The 15,001-nt window shown below is 42.5% G+C and overlaps 1 protein-coding gene across 2 annotated transcripts; it reads left to right on the top strand.

Moving 5' to 3' along the window:
- Positions 1 to 2,606: 2,606 nt before the first annotated feature.
- On the top strand, positions 2,607 to 14,866 carry LOC311109175 (chondroitin sulfate glucuronyltransferase-like). Of its 2 annotated transcripts, none has more exons than XM_084152009.1 (4): positions 2,607 to 4,050; positions 11,308 to 11,872; positions 12,058 to 12,240; positions 12,935 to 14,866. In XM_084152009.1, exons 1-4 carry the CDS (start codon positions 3,773 to 3,775, stop codon positions 14,198 to 14,200), a joined length of 2,292 nt encoding a protein of 763 aa, XP_084008135.1. In that variant the 5' UTR covers positions 2,607 to 3,772; the 3' UTR covers positions 14,201 to 14,866. The 2 variants fall into 2 exon arrangements, with proteins under 2 accessions (XP_084008135.1, XP_084008136.1); XM_084152010.1 differs by having other exon boundaries at positions 2,784 to 4,050; positions 11,328 to 11,872.
- Positions 14,867 to 15,001: the final 135 nt, after the last annotated feature.

Here is a 15,001-nt window from a genome sequence, read left to right as displayed (position 1 = left end):
GTGTTCTTGGGGTGATGAGAGGTGTTGAGTTTGCGCCAGACATAGCATTTTCCTTGATGGCCAAAAAGCTCAATTTTAGTCTCATCTGACCTTCTTCCATATGTTTGGGGAGTCTCCCACATGCCTTTTGGCAAACACCAAACGTGTTTGCTTATTTTTTTCTTTAAGCAATGGCTTTTTTCTGGCCACTCTTCCGTAAAGCCCAGCTCTGTGGAGTGTACGGCTTAAAGTGGTCCTATGGACAGATACTCCAATCTCCGCTGTGGAGCTTTGCAGCTCCTTCAGGGTTATCTTTGGTCTCTTTGTTAGCTCTCTGATTAATGCCCTCCTTGCCTGGTCCGTGAGTTTTGGTGGGCGGCACTCTCTCGCCAGGTTTGTTGTGGTGCCATATTCTTTCAATTTTTTAATAATGGATTTAATGGTGCTCTGTGGGATGTTCAAAGTTTCAGATATTTTTTATAACCCAACCCTGATCTGTTCTTCTCCACAACTTTGTCCCTGACCTGTTTGGAGAGCTCCTTGGTCTTCATGGTGGTGCTTGCTTGGTGGTGCCCCTTGCTTAGTGGTGTTGCAGTCTCTGGGGCCTTTCAGAACAGGTGTATATATACTGAGATCATGTGACAGATCATGTGACACTTAGATTGCACTTTATTTAACTAATTATGTGACTTCTGAAGGTAATTGGTTGCACCAGATCTTATTTAGGGGCTTCATAGCAAAGGAGGTGAATACATATGCACGCATCACTTTTCCGTTATTTATTTCTTAGAATATTTTGAAACAAGTTATTTTTTTCATTTCAATCCACCAATTTGGACTATTTTGTGTGTTTCCATTACATGAAATCCAAATAAAAATCTATTTATATTACAGGTTTTAATGCAACAAAATAGGAAAAACGCCATGGGGGATGAATACTTTTGCAAGCCACTATAGGTGCCAAATAGGTGTTTTTGCAGCATATGGGATATGCTCTGTTGTTGCCATTATGTCATGCCCTTGTACCTTCCTCATTATTATTTGTGATTGTGCAACATAGAATTGTAACAGATGTGATTAAATGGAGTCCACAAATATTCTTACTGTATGATAATTGATTGCATGTTTGCATCCCTACAGACTGCAGTGTATTTCTTTAATTCTCAACCTTTATGTTGCTTTTGTCAGTCGGCATGTAAAGAAATAATTTGATTCAATCACATGAAGGACAAAACACTCACTGTACAGAAAAGGATTAGACTATACATGTACATCAGTTCACATAAGTTACTGGGTAAACAATATGAAAGGATTAGACTACATGTACATTAGTTCACATATGTTAATGAGTAAACAATATCCCAAGCAATATGCCAAGTAGTCAAATGCACTTGGTATTGACCCCACGACTGGTGTCTGGGGTTCTTTCTCATTAAGGGCCGATTTCCCGGACAGATTAAGCCTCTAAAATTGCCAGTGTTGAAATCCCCTACCATGTTTAGCCTACAATATATATTCAATTTTTTTCACACTTAATAGACAATCAACAAATTTGAAATTGTTTGGTGACTACAATATTACAGACAAGACAAATTGTAGGCTATAACATGGGACACAACATTACAGTAACATCTAAATAAATACATTAGCTATACTGTAGGATATTTCATTTATTTATGTTAGAAATTTGGATCACATGTAATTAAATCGTAAGGATGTATGGATAAAGATGCATTTAAACTCTAAATAGTAATCCACTCAAAACAGTAAACATGCATTGATAATAACCAATGATAGGTGGCGACATCAAACATTTATGAGCATGTAGTGCCTTTTGCTTCCAAAAAAAACAGAAGAAGGTTTCCTTCAACGCTTTGGTTCTGACTTCACGTTGCAGTTGGTGAGGAGCAACTACAAAAGTCGAAAGTTCATGACCTTTGATCACATGGTTATTGTAAAGTTCATGCAATCGAAATGTAGTCGCAGTGGAACCATTTTTGTACCCATAATGCAACACACTTTGAAAGCAGGTGATCAATGTTGGTCAATGTCTTGACAAAAAGGATCCGCTCGAACCTGCCCACTGACTCTGAATATAAGCCCCATAGCTCGAATGTGATTAGAGCCTCCACATAGGCTCTACTCAATACAAGCGTTGCGATTTTGACATTCGATGTGTGTTCATGTTATTTGTAATTCGACACAGCCCATTACTTGCACCAATGTTTCATTATATGTGTGAATTCTATTGTAGAATTTCGAATAAAAAAAAAAGTCATACTAGCCCTGTCATTATAGCTATGGTGTTTGGTCAAGATACTGTACATATACTGTCATCAAGTTATGCAGAATTGCATTGTGTGCAAGGCAGCACAGTGGGTAAAATTATGGAAAGTTACAAGGATGTATAATAAGGTGGATAATAAATACAATTGATTGGTCCATGTTTAAGTTGCATAAGTAATCAGACTATGATTTACAAAATAAAGCAATGTCATGATTTGGATATGTGCCCAATGAGTGTTGCCAGCACTATTATCTATTGATATCAAGTTTGAGTTGAGTCACATAAAAGGGATTAGTTGCCCTCCCCCCTTCAAATACGAGTTTAGCTAAATATTTTCCTCACTACTGTTCTGGATGCATGCAGTGTATCTTGTTTGAATGCAAGAAAATGAAGAAAGAAATAGAATGAAGCATTTCAAATATTGGGTGGTATTGAACTTGAAGGGCCCATCAGAGACCCTCTACAGACGTCTGATGACGTGTCTGACAGCATTTTGCCCCACGAGCGCACTCAGCGCAGTCAGTAGAGCGTGCACTGATACACAATCATCAGATAGATGCAGAATGAGAAGCAATATTTGTAGAAAATACCATATCCAGTGCACGGCACGCTTTCCAGAAGGTTTTTCTCCGACAAGTAGCTATTTTTTGATGAATTCATGACGGTTTGAAAGAGATGCTTTACTTGGAGGCGGATAGAGGAAAAAGGTCGACATGACAAGCTATTAGCTAGACATAATTTGAAGAAAGACAGCATTCATGCTGTGTTGCTGTGGATCACCCTGACATAGAATTCTATCGTTTTCTACAGACAAAACACGGATAATTGCAACTGCATCAACAAAAATGGAGAGGAAAACATCCCTTGTTTTGGGGAGAGAACGAAGGACCAACACCGTTAACTAAGTAGCTTGCTAGCTGATACCGAGGCTTGGATGTTGTTGTTTTGTCAGGGTAGTTATCTAAAATATGAATACAGCATTGAAGCCATGGTTTGTTTTGAACTAGTTAACGTTAGCTAATTACGTTGTAAGTAGCTAGCTAGCTGGGACATTAGCCAGCCACCTTACTAGCTAGCTAGCTAAGTCATAACAAGCCAATTGCAAATTGTTATTTCAGCTGGCTAGCGAACTTGTTAGCCTGCTAGCTAGCTAGCTAGGTCGTTTATTATTGGACAGGAGCCTTTTCTTAGTACAGTAGTTAGGAATTGACTGCTGAAGAGTGGCAGTCAATTAATCTGTCTGTTCATTGTGTCCAGTTATTCTCTAGTAATGAACCTTGTATTTACCTTAGGACCGTATCTTTAAATGGCACTGATACGGATGTAGTGAGCCATCCACTCCATGGTGCAATACAGGAGTTTATCAGACTTGACTGAATCTAGCTTGAAAGTGGTTGGCACTTAACCAGAAGGGTCATTACATGGTTTTAGAACAGAATTCTACAAATGTTTGTAGAGAACATTACATAAAACTTGATTGACAGCACTGAAGTCCACTGCTTCGTTATGCGTCTCTCCTCCTTCCTGGCCGTGTTCAGGCCTGCTCTTCCCCTTATCCTGGGGCTCTTTTTGGGATGCAGCCTGAGCCTGCTGATGGTCTCCTGGACCCAGGGAGACACAGATGACTCGTGTGGAGATGAACTGGGCGATAGGGGTCTCTTCCTGGGCAGCAATAGGGGAGACCTCCCAGGGGACCAGAGAGGTGGTCCTGGGAATGAGGACTTCCAGCCACGCGTAGTACCATACCACAAGGACCCCAACAAACCACACAAGAAGGTCCTCAGGTGAGCATTTTGGAATGGATGCACAGAGGAATACCACATCCTAGCCTAACACTAGGTTTCAGAGACAAGAGTTTGCAAATGGACAATTCCATCGTAACGGAATTGCGCTGAGACTAAGATTTATCACTTAAAATGTATACCAAACAAAAACCATTGATTTCATAGTTTAACAAACCATACAACTCTATGCACAAGGACTACTTTGAACAATTTACACTGAAAATTCAACAAAAACACATTTACTGGAAGAACTGTGCAGATGCTAAGTTGTGTAATATAATTTCGGTAAAATCTTCCTCAGTTTCTTATGTGACCATGTTTTCCAAAAACTCTTAAATATCTTCTCCAAATGAAGGTGCAAATATGTCTGCAGAAAGAATGGGGTGTCAGCTATGACATGACACCTTGAGTTTGAAACAATCTATTTTGGTTATTGAACTACAGTAAGTGAAGTGGATTTACACCCAGTAACAGAATTGTGGTAACGGAATTTCATCATGGGTCCCTGATCTGTACTACAGAGTATTGCATAATTATGGATATGAACGTCATTGTCTTCATGGTGATGTATCCTGAATAGGTACACAAAGGTAGAAATATGGAATATCCTCCTTTTGTATATTTGGGTATTATTCTACACACTGGCTATTATTTTAATGAGCTCCGCCACCAAACAAGACCAGATTTGGTTGGTCCTGACTGGACCAAATCTGAACCAATCATAGATGTCTATGTTTCACAAGTTTGGACAGCAAAGTACAGCACAGTAGAGTTCAGTACAGTAGAGTCAAGTAGAGTATAGTTCAGTACAGTGTACTCAACTCTAGTGTGCTCTACTGTGTACTGTACTACACTCTATTCTACTCTACTCTACAGTACAATACTGTACTGAACTGTACAGAACTACAAAAAAACAATGTCTGTGGCCGTTGAAATCCAGGCCATGTCAGGCTGACCAAATTTCAACTACCTTTCAAAGTCCATGAGCTTACGTTGTCTGTCGGTGCTCAGTGGGTGAGGATGCTGGTTACGTTAAATGGAAAGAAAGGGGTCTCATAGGTAGGTTGTCAGTAAGATCCGGGAGAGGTGACATACATTGGAGAGAGAGAGATAGAAAGAGAGAGAGAGGGAGGGAGGGGTTGTCCAGACTTTTCATACTCTTGCTTTGACCACAAGATGACAGAAAGAAAACAGTTATCAGCTGAACATAACAGTATGCCAGTGGAAGGGAGGACAGTAGCAGATAACCCAACTGTGGTTTGTGGCTACTGTGATTTCACATTGTAGCCAACTCAATTGCAGAAATTCTGTTACTGATTTTTCTGAAATTCTGTTACTGATTTGATAACAGAATTTCGAGTTTTAATCACTTAATAATTAATAAACAAAATTGATATCAGTTAAAACACTATAACTAATTGATAGGTCTACCTTGACTTGTTACTTTTGTGAACTTTCATTATCCTCCCACCACATGAGGGAAAGAAATTAGACAATATCTTAAAGAACTGTGGGTTTTTGGTAACGGAATTTCAAGGCACAAGGGAATGTTTCTTAAACTTACAGATGGCAGAAGAATATATCCTAAACTAAGTATAAGTGTTGATATTAGTTGGGTGTTTACTTCAATATTATTGTTTTTTAAATCACTTTTAAGACTTTTTCTGGCAGATGTTTCCTAAGACCCCTTTTATCTGTTTGACAAGAAATCAAAGCATTTGCTTATTGCAAATGTTTAGGATGGATAAAGAAAGAAGTATATATGCCTTAATAAAAATACAATAAAAAAAATAGATTCTTAGCTTTCATTAAACGCCCAATTTGACATGCTCCTATGAACTTGACATGTTAGTGCTCATGGATCCAAATGGAAATGACCAAATGGAAGACACTGCTTAAAAATATATGCAGAGCTATTGGATCTCTTTTATGAAATACTATTTTATAACTGTGTTAAAAAAATATGCACCCCAGTGCGAGGCATATGGGTGGTGTTTTCTGGGAACTAATGCTTATGCAACCCACTAACATTGCCAAATTCTTCATCGATATGTGAATGACGCAAATCATGACGTTCGCTGCAGATGCATCACACTTTGTTCGAAAATGAAGGCCTTTATAGGCCACTGTCTGTTTGATCCTCACAGATTTTCGTTGTTTGTTCACCCATTTTAAAAGGCTTAAGCTTTTCTCTTTATACTGGGTCTAAACAACCATATGGTTGATGTGACAGAATATGTACAGTTGAAGTCGGAAGTTTACATGCACTTAGGTTGTCGTCATTAAAAATCGTTTTTCAACCACTCCACACATTTCTTGTTAACAAACTATAGTTTTGGCAAGTCGGTTAGGACATCTACTTTGTGCATGACACAAGTAATTGTTCCAACAATTGTTTACAGTCAGATTATTTCACTTATAATTCACTGTATCACAATTCCAGTGGGTCAGAAGTTTACATACACTAAGTTGACTGTGCCTTTAAACAGCTTGGAAAATTCCAGAAAATGAGTCAATTGGAGGTGTACCTGTGGATCTATTTCAAGGCCTACTTTCAAACTCAGTGCCTCTTTGCTTGACATCATGGGAAAATCAAAAGAAATCAGCCAAGACCTCAGAAAAATGTTTGTAGACCACCACAAGTCTGGTTCATCCTTGGGAGCAATTTCCAAACGCCTGAAGGTACCACGTTCATCTGTACAAACAATAGTACGCAAGTATAAACACCATGGGACCACGCAGCCGTCATTAAGCTCAGGAAGGAGACGCGTTCTGTCTCCTAGAGATGAACGTACTTTTGTGCAAAAAGTGCAAATCAATCCCAGAACAACAGCAAAGGACCTTGTGAAGATGCTGGAGGAAACGGGTACAAAGGTATCTATATCCACAGTAAAACGAGTCCTATATCGACATAACCTGAAAGGCCGCTCAGCAAGGAAGAAGCCACTGCTCCAAAACCACCATAAAAAAGCCAGACGGTTTGCAACTGCACATGGGGACAAAGATCGTACTTTTTGGAGAAATGTCCTCTGGTCTGATGAAACAAAAATATAACTGTTTGGCCATAACGACCATCGTTATGTTTGGAGGAAAAAGGGGGTACCTTGCAAGGCAAAGAACACCTACCCAACCATGAAGCACGTGGGTGGCAGCATCATGCTGTGGGGGTGCTTTGATGCAGGAGGGACTGGTGCACTTCATAAAATAGATGGCATCATGAGGAAGGAAAATTATGTGGATATATTGACGCAACATCTCAAGACAGGAAGTTAAAGCTTGGTCGCAAATGGGTCTTCCAAATGGACAATGACCCCAAGCATACTTCCAAAATTGTGGCAAAATGGCTTAAGGACAACAAAGTCAAGGTATTGGAGTGGCCATCACAAATCCCTGACCTCAATCCTATAGAAAATGTGTGGGCAGAACTGTGCCTCAACACAATCCTGTCTCGACGCTCTACGGACAATTCCTTCAACCTCATGGCTTGGTTTTTGCTCTGGCATGCACTGTCAACTGTGGGACGTTATATAGACAGGTGTGTGCCTTTCCAAATCATGTTCAATCAATTGAATGTACCACAGGTGGACTCCAATCAAGTTGTAGATCAACTGAAACAGGATGCACCTGAGCTCAATTTCGAGTCTCATAGCAAAGGGTCTGAATACTTATAAGGTATCTCAGTTTTATATTTTTAATACATTTGCAAACATTTCAAAAATCCTGTTTTCGCTTTGTCATTATGGGGTATTGTATGTAGATTGATGAGGAAAAATGTTTATTTAATGCATTCTAGAATAAGGCTGTAACATAACAAAATGTGGAAAAAGGGAGGGGGTCTGAATACTTTCCGAATGCCCTGTAACTAAAGCCTGCCTCTCCATGCCTCTTGGTCCTAGGCTTTGGGATAGTTAAATGGCCAGTGCCAGAGGACCTGAGGGACGTACTGGGTACATAACTCAAAAGCATGTCTGACATGTATTGGGGTGCACAATCGTGGATTGATTTAAAAACCAATAGAAGAATCTTAAAATGAATTCTAAATCTCACAGGCAGCCAGTGCAGAGACCTTCAAACCGGTGTAATGTGTGCTCTCCGTCTAGTCTTGGTCAGTACCCGTGCTGCAGCATTCTGTATGTTTTGCAGTTGGCCAGTGGCTTTCTTGGGTAGACCAGATAGGAGAGCATTACAGTAGTCAAGCCTGCTTGTAATAAAAGCATGGATGAGTCTCTCTGTATCAACCTGAGAGAGAAACGGCCGCACCTTGGCAATGTTCCTCAGGTGATTAAAAAGCTATTATGGTCACATTCCTAATGTGTGATTAGAAATTGAGTTCAGAATCAAAAATGACACCTAGGGTTTTTTACCTGGTGTTCTATCTTTATTGCCCGTGAATTAAAATGTGCTGCCAGATTCTCTCGCTGTGCTTTGGCTCCAATAATAATAATAAGTACATTGGTCTTGTCTTGATTTAGCTGGAGGAAGTTTTAAGCCATTTAAGTATTTAAATCACTAATACAGTCTAATTTATCTGAGGAGATAATATCCTCTGGTGACACAGAAATGTAAAGTTGTTTATCGTCTGTGTAGCAGTGAAAATCAATGCCGTGCTTTCTGATAACGCTGCCAAGGGGTAACATACAGTACCAATCATAAGTTTGAAAACACCTACTCATTCCAGGGTTTTTCTTTATTTTTACTATTTTCTAGAATAATAGTGAAGACATTAAAACAATGAAATAACACACATGGAATCATGTAGTAACCAAAAATTGTTAAACAAATCAAAATATATTTTATATTCCATCACTCTCCTTCTTGGTCAAATAGCCCTTACACAGCCTGGAGGTGTGTTTTGGGTCATTGTGCTGTTGAAAAACAAATTATAGTCCCACTAAGCCCAAACCAGATGGGATGGCGTATCGCTGCAGAATGCTGTGGTAGCCATGCTGGTTAAGTGTGCCTTGAATTCTAAATAAATCACAGACAGTGTCACCAGCAAAGCACACCCACACCATAACACCTCCTCCTCCATGCTTTACGGTGGGAAATACACATGCGGAGATCATCCGTTCACCCACACCGCATCTCACAAAGACACAGCGGTTGGAACCAAAAACCTCAAATTTGGACTCCAGACCAAAGGACAAATTTCCAAAGCTGTCATCAAGGCAAAGGGTGGCTACTTAATGTAAAATATATTTTGATTTGTTTAACACTTTTTTGGTTACTACATGATTCCATATGTGTTATTTCATAGTTTTGATGTCTTCACTATTATTCTATAATGTAGAAAATAGTAAAAATAAAGAAAAAACCATTAAGGTATGTCCAAACTTTTGACTGGGACTGTATATTTTATATTTTATATTCTTCAAAGTAGCCACCCTAATCTAAATTACCTACATTCGTTAGGCCCTAATCTATGGATTTCACATGACTAGGCAGGGGCGCAGCGATGGGTGGGCCTGGGAGGGCATAGGCCCACCCACTGGGGAGCCAGGCCCAGCCAATCAGAATCTGTTTTTCCCCACAAAAGGGCTTTATTACAGACAGAAATACTCCTCAGTTTCATCAGCTGTCCGGGTGGCTGGTTCTGCGGGTGAAGAAGCCGGATGTGGAGGTCCTGGGCTGGCGTGGTTACACGTGGTCTGCGGTTGTGAGGCTGGTTGGACGTACTGCCAAATTCTCTAAAACAACGTTGGAGGTGGCTTATAGTAGAGAAATGAACATTCAATTATCTGGCAACAGCTCTGGTGGACATTCCTGCAGTCAGCATGTCAATTGCACGCTCCCTCAACTTGAGACATCTGTGGCATTGTGTTGTGTAACAAAACTGCACGTTTTAGTGTGGCCTTTTATTGTCCCCAGCACAAGGTGCACCTGTGTAATGATCATGCTGTTTAATCAGCTTCTTGATATGCCACACCTGTCAAGTGGATGGATTATCTTGTCAAAGGAGAAATGCTCACTAACAGGGATGTAAACAAATTTGTGCACATAATTTGAGAGAAATAAGCTTTTTGTGTGTATGGACAATTTCTGGGGTCTTTTTATTTCAGCTCATGAAACATGGGACCAACACTTGTTGCGTTTTATATTTTTGTTCAGTATATATAAAGTGTAATATTGGGATGCAAACTCAAAATTGTATACATTTCAACTCTATATCTGACATGGTACAGGTGTCTTCTTTTTTTAAAGTCCATAACCATGTGTGTGAGGTGGATTCTTTTGTTTCAAAGTAGATTTGTTGAAGACTACCAAGAATCACTTTCTGTGACCCTGATTTAGCCCACTGCAGTAAAAGGTTAATAATGTGTTCAGTTTTACCCTGCGCTATGGGCAACAAGGTAGTAAAAACTATGCACAACGGCTACTCTTAAAAAAAAACAGAGGGACTTTTTACCGTCATTCTGTTACCAAATTTTACATCTGCATTGTTTTTTGAGTAATGTATTTTTGTAAAATGTTCAATGGAAATTGTTAAAAGTAGTCATTGTGCATAGAGTTGTATGGTTTGATTAACTTTGCAATCAATGGTTTTTGTTTGCCATACTTTTAAAGTGAAAAATCTGAGTCTCAGCGTCATTCTGTTACTGTGGCATTGCCCCCATACAGTTTGATAATCCTACTGTCTCGCTTCTCTCCGAATCACCTCTTAAAGCTGATTATTGGCCTGGATAGTTATAATTAGCCAATTAACTTAGAGGGTCTGAAGAGACCACCATTTTAATGGTCTTAGAATGTTTTCAATGTACAGGCAGTCATGGGACAGAATGAATCCATTTCATTGAAGTGTGTTCTTTTATGAAAGGCTAACCTTACAGAATAATTTTGATATGACTATGATCTCCTTTGGTCATAGCCTAAATCCTTACATTTAGCATATGGTGAGAGTTAAGTCTAGACTGTAGAGTTCAACAATGAACCCAATGACATCCTATCCCAGTACCTAGGCATCTGGACAAGAATGGACACTAGGCGCATTCAAGACTTACATTCACCATGACATAGTCATTTACCAGACATTTTTAACCCCCTTAACTTATAACAAGTGCATTTTAAGTAGAAATAATAACATTGTAGTTACAACATCGTATTAGCATATTGTTAAATAGTAGATTAGTAATTGCATAGTAAATCACTCCGTAAGATAGGGCCTGTTCCTTATTCCATCTATGTAATAAAATAAATCGTTCTGCTCTGCTCAGTAATGAGTGAGTTTGAATGTCCCTCTGAACGCCTCTCTCTGATCAGAACGCGCTACATCCACACAGAGCTGGGCATCCGAGAGCGCCTCCTGGTGGGCGTGCTGACCTCACGGGCCACCCTCAACACGCTGGCCGTGGCGGTGAACCGCACCGTGGCCCACCACTTCCACCGCACCTTCTTCTTCACGGGCCTGCGCAGCCCCAAGGTCCCCCACGGCATGGCGGTGGTGGCCCACGGCGATGACCGGCCCGTGTGGCTGATGTACGAGACTGTGCGCCACCTGCACCAGCACTACGGCTTGGACTACGACTGGTTCTTCCTGGCCCAGGACGACACCTACATGCAGGCCGAGAGGCTGGCCGAGCTGGTGGGCCACCTCAGCGCGGGACAGGACCTCTACATGGGCCGGGCCGAGGAGTTCATTGGTGGGGAGGAGAGGGCCAGGTACTGCCACGGGGGTTACGGCTACCTGCTCTCCCGCAGCCTGCTGGCCCGCCTGCAGCCCCACCTGGACACCTGCCGCAACGACATCCTCAGCGTCAGGCCTGACGAGTGGCTGGGCCGCTGCATCATCGACTACCTGGGTCTCAGCTGTGTGGAGGTGCACCAGGTAAACTCACAGCTGAGACATCGTTATTATAAAACATGTTTATAGAGTTGTTCAATAGAGGTTGCAATGACGATTACCTGTCTATTTTATCAATGCTAATGTCATCATGATTTACAGTACTTTGACTACACCCATCAGCGATTTGGCTAACATTTCCCTCTCCACTGTTTGCATGTTACCTACAGGAGATGACGTATCGCTACTTTGAGCTGGGGAAGAATGCAGACCCAGAGCGAGAGGACCGAGCCCAGTTTAAGAATGCCTTCACAGTCCACCCTGTGTCAGAACCCAGCCTCATGTACCGCCTGCACAAACGCTTCAGCCAGATCGAACTGGACTGGACCTACCTACAGATACAGCAGCTGCAGGTTGGTTTTGTTTAATGGAATCAGATGGGCTTTCTCTATGGTTCTCGCTATTTGAGGAGTTGTCACTGGTGTTGGTTTGACTGGTTACGGGTCCAGTGTGCAAATGTTCAGTTTTCCTACATACCGCACCAATTTCTACATAATCTACGTCTGGGCAGAAATTCCTGTCTGACCCAATATTTAGACATGTAACAGTAAACTATTTTGTGAGGATGTGATGTGTGAAATTCCAACATCACCTCATTCCAAATTTACCTGCCAATGTCATTTTGTGAACAATCCGTCAGTTTAAAAGTGTGAATTTTGTAATTCAATTCAATACAACTTTATTTATCCACTCAGGGGTAATTAAGAAAACCAAGTCAGTTTTGTTAGTATCAAATCACGCAAAGTCCTCCACAAAGAAAATAGCCTACAGTATACAACAGACATCACATGATTCCCTAATACAATACACCCCCCATACAATACATAAATACACAATATAATACGCTTATAATATTGCTTATAATAAGCTTTGAGAGACGCTGACCAAGGAGAAAATCAAACCATTACAGTTAAGCCTTGAATCGACTACCCTCAACGTTGTTGATAAACATCCTAGTATTGAATAAATAATTATTTTAATAGATGCTTTTGATACATGTAAACACTGAACAGTTGTCTCATGTTTGTCTTCTTGTCTTTTGTCCAGGTCCAGATCAACAACCTGAGTGAGTTGACCCCAGAGGGTAAGGTGGGGGCCATCTGGCCAATCGGGGTCAATCCTCCCTTCAGGCCCAAGACTCGTTTCGAGGTCATCAACTGGGAGTACTTCACCGACGAGCACATCTACTCATGCTCCGACAGCTCCCCCAAGTGTGAGCTGCGGGGCGCCGACCGGGCCGACGTGAGTGCCGTGCTGGAGACGGCCGTGGAGCGCCTCAACGAGCGCTACCAGCCCCAGCTGCGCTTCAGGAAACGCCACCTGCTCAACGGCTACCGGCGCTTTGACCCCACCCGGGGCATGGAGTACGTGCTGGACCTGGCCCTAGAAGCCTTCACCCAGAAAGGTCACAGCCAGATCATCACCAAGCGGGTCAGCCTGCTCCGCCCCCTCAGCGCTATCGAGATCATCCCCATGCCCTATGTGACGGAGGCCACCCGGGTGCAGGTCATCCTGCCCGTCACGGCCCGCGAGCAGGACTTTGTGAGCAACTTCCTGGATATGTATGTGATGAATACACTGGACATGCACGACAACGTCCTGCTCACCTTCCTGTTCGTCTACGACCCCTTCGACGCCCAGCGGGTCAGCCAGTTGGACGTGTTCGCTAGGATCAAGGCCATGATCGGCGAGGTGGAGAAGCGCTACGGCGATGTGAAGATCCCCTGGATCAGCGTGAAGACGGAGGTGCCCTCGCAGGTCAAGCTGATGGACATCATCTCCAAGAAGCACCCGGTGGACACGCTCTTCTTCCTGGCCTCGGTGTGGACCGAGGTCAACGCCGACTTCCTTAACCGCTGCCGCATGAACGCCATCAGCAACTGGCAGGTGTTCTTCCCCGCCCACTTCCAGGAGTTCAGCCCAGCCATCGTGTACCGCGACCAGCATTCCTCGGTCTCATTCGCTGCAGAAGCGCCGCGCGACGGACACTTCGACCGCCACGTCTTCGAGGAAGCTTGCTTCTACAATGCCGACTACATGGCGTCACGCACCAAGATGGCCGCCGACATCCTGGACAATGACGAGCTGCTGGAGAGCATGGACGTGTACGAGATCTTTGTGCGCTACTCGGGCTTACATGTGTTCCGGGCGGTGGAGCCGGCGCTGGTGCAGAAGTATCTGCGGCGGGCGTGCAACCCGCGCTTCAGCGAGGACATCTACCACCGCTGTATGCTCAGTAACCTGGAGGGTCTGGCCTCGCGGTCCCACCTAGCCTTGGCCCTGTTTGAGCAGGAGCAGGCCAACAGCACCTAGGGGGTCTAGTGGTGCATTTCCACTGCAGGCTTTTTTTGGGGCCAGGCCTCAGAAGGCAACATCTTTGGGCCAAACACTGGTGCAAAGCCTGACAGTGGAAATGCACCATAGGTTTACCATCTACAATGACTTGATACCTTTGGCCTTCTTTATGAACCTCAACCACACTGCCTAGACTTTTGGACGAGGCATATTATGGGATGTTGAATCTCCAAACGGATCCCTAAGAACTAAGAACCCATGTGCAATCTTAGGCCTGCAAAGACTGAGGAGTGATGTTACAACGTGTATTCCTGTGTGCAGGCTGGCAGAACTCTGTGCTTTCACTCCAATGGTAGCCCAAGGGGAGGCTCTATCGGTAGGTTATGAATGAACAATGAGCAGCATTGATGTCTGATGTTTCCGTATGTGTTTTACCTTGAGAAAACCACCATGAGCCATATGTCTTTCTTCATGACTGTGCTGAATTATGATTCTAATACTGGATTTAAAGAGAAGCCATTGAGCGTATGTGTGTATTTTCTTTAAATTGACGCTTAGTTTTCTTAGTATGTCTAACCCTTAGAGAGTGTAATTTGTTTCATGTGGTCATGTGGTTTGTTTCATTCCCTAGACCGATACGGTCTGTTTTTTATTTTTCTACGGATATTAAAGGCTGATGTCGCATTCGGACTATTTTCTGATGTTATTGTGGAATCCCAGACCTAGCTATTTCCTTTGCTAGCTACAGTATCTTGTGTGCAGTTCAATGTTTGTTTGAAACACAGTCTCCTTACCGTGGGGTCTCAATTAGGGAAGACA

Source organism: Coregonus lavaretus (genome assembly GCF_964263955.1).
Source record: "Coregonus lavaretus genome assembly, chromosome: 34".
Lineage (NCBI taxonomy): Eukaryota > Metazoa > Chordata > Actinopteri > Salmoniformes > Salmonidae > Coregonus > Coregonus lavaretus.
Note: the sequence above shows the minus strand (reverse complement) of the source record. Positions and strands in the feature narration are given on the sequence as shown.

Bases quoted from the DNA above. Each gene is read 5' to 3' on its own strand.
- LOC311109175 (XM_084152009.1), top strand. From the start codon at position 3,773: ATGCGTCTCTCCTCCTTCCTGGCCGTGTTCAGGCCTGCTCTTCCCCTT. The intron at 4,051-11,307 runs GTGAGCATTTTG...CTCTCTGATCAG, and splicing joins CCACACAAGAAGGTCCTCAG to AACGCGCTACATCCACACAG. The intron at 12,241-12,934 runs GTTGGTTTTGTT...TCTTTTGTCCAG, and splicing joins TACAGATACAGCAGCTGCAG to GTCCAGATCAACAACCTGAG.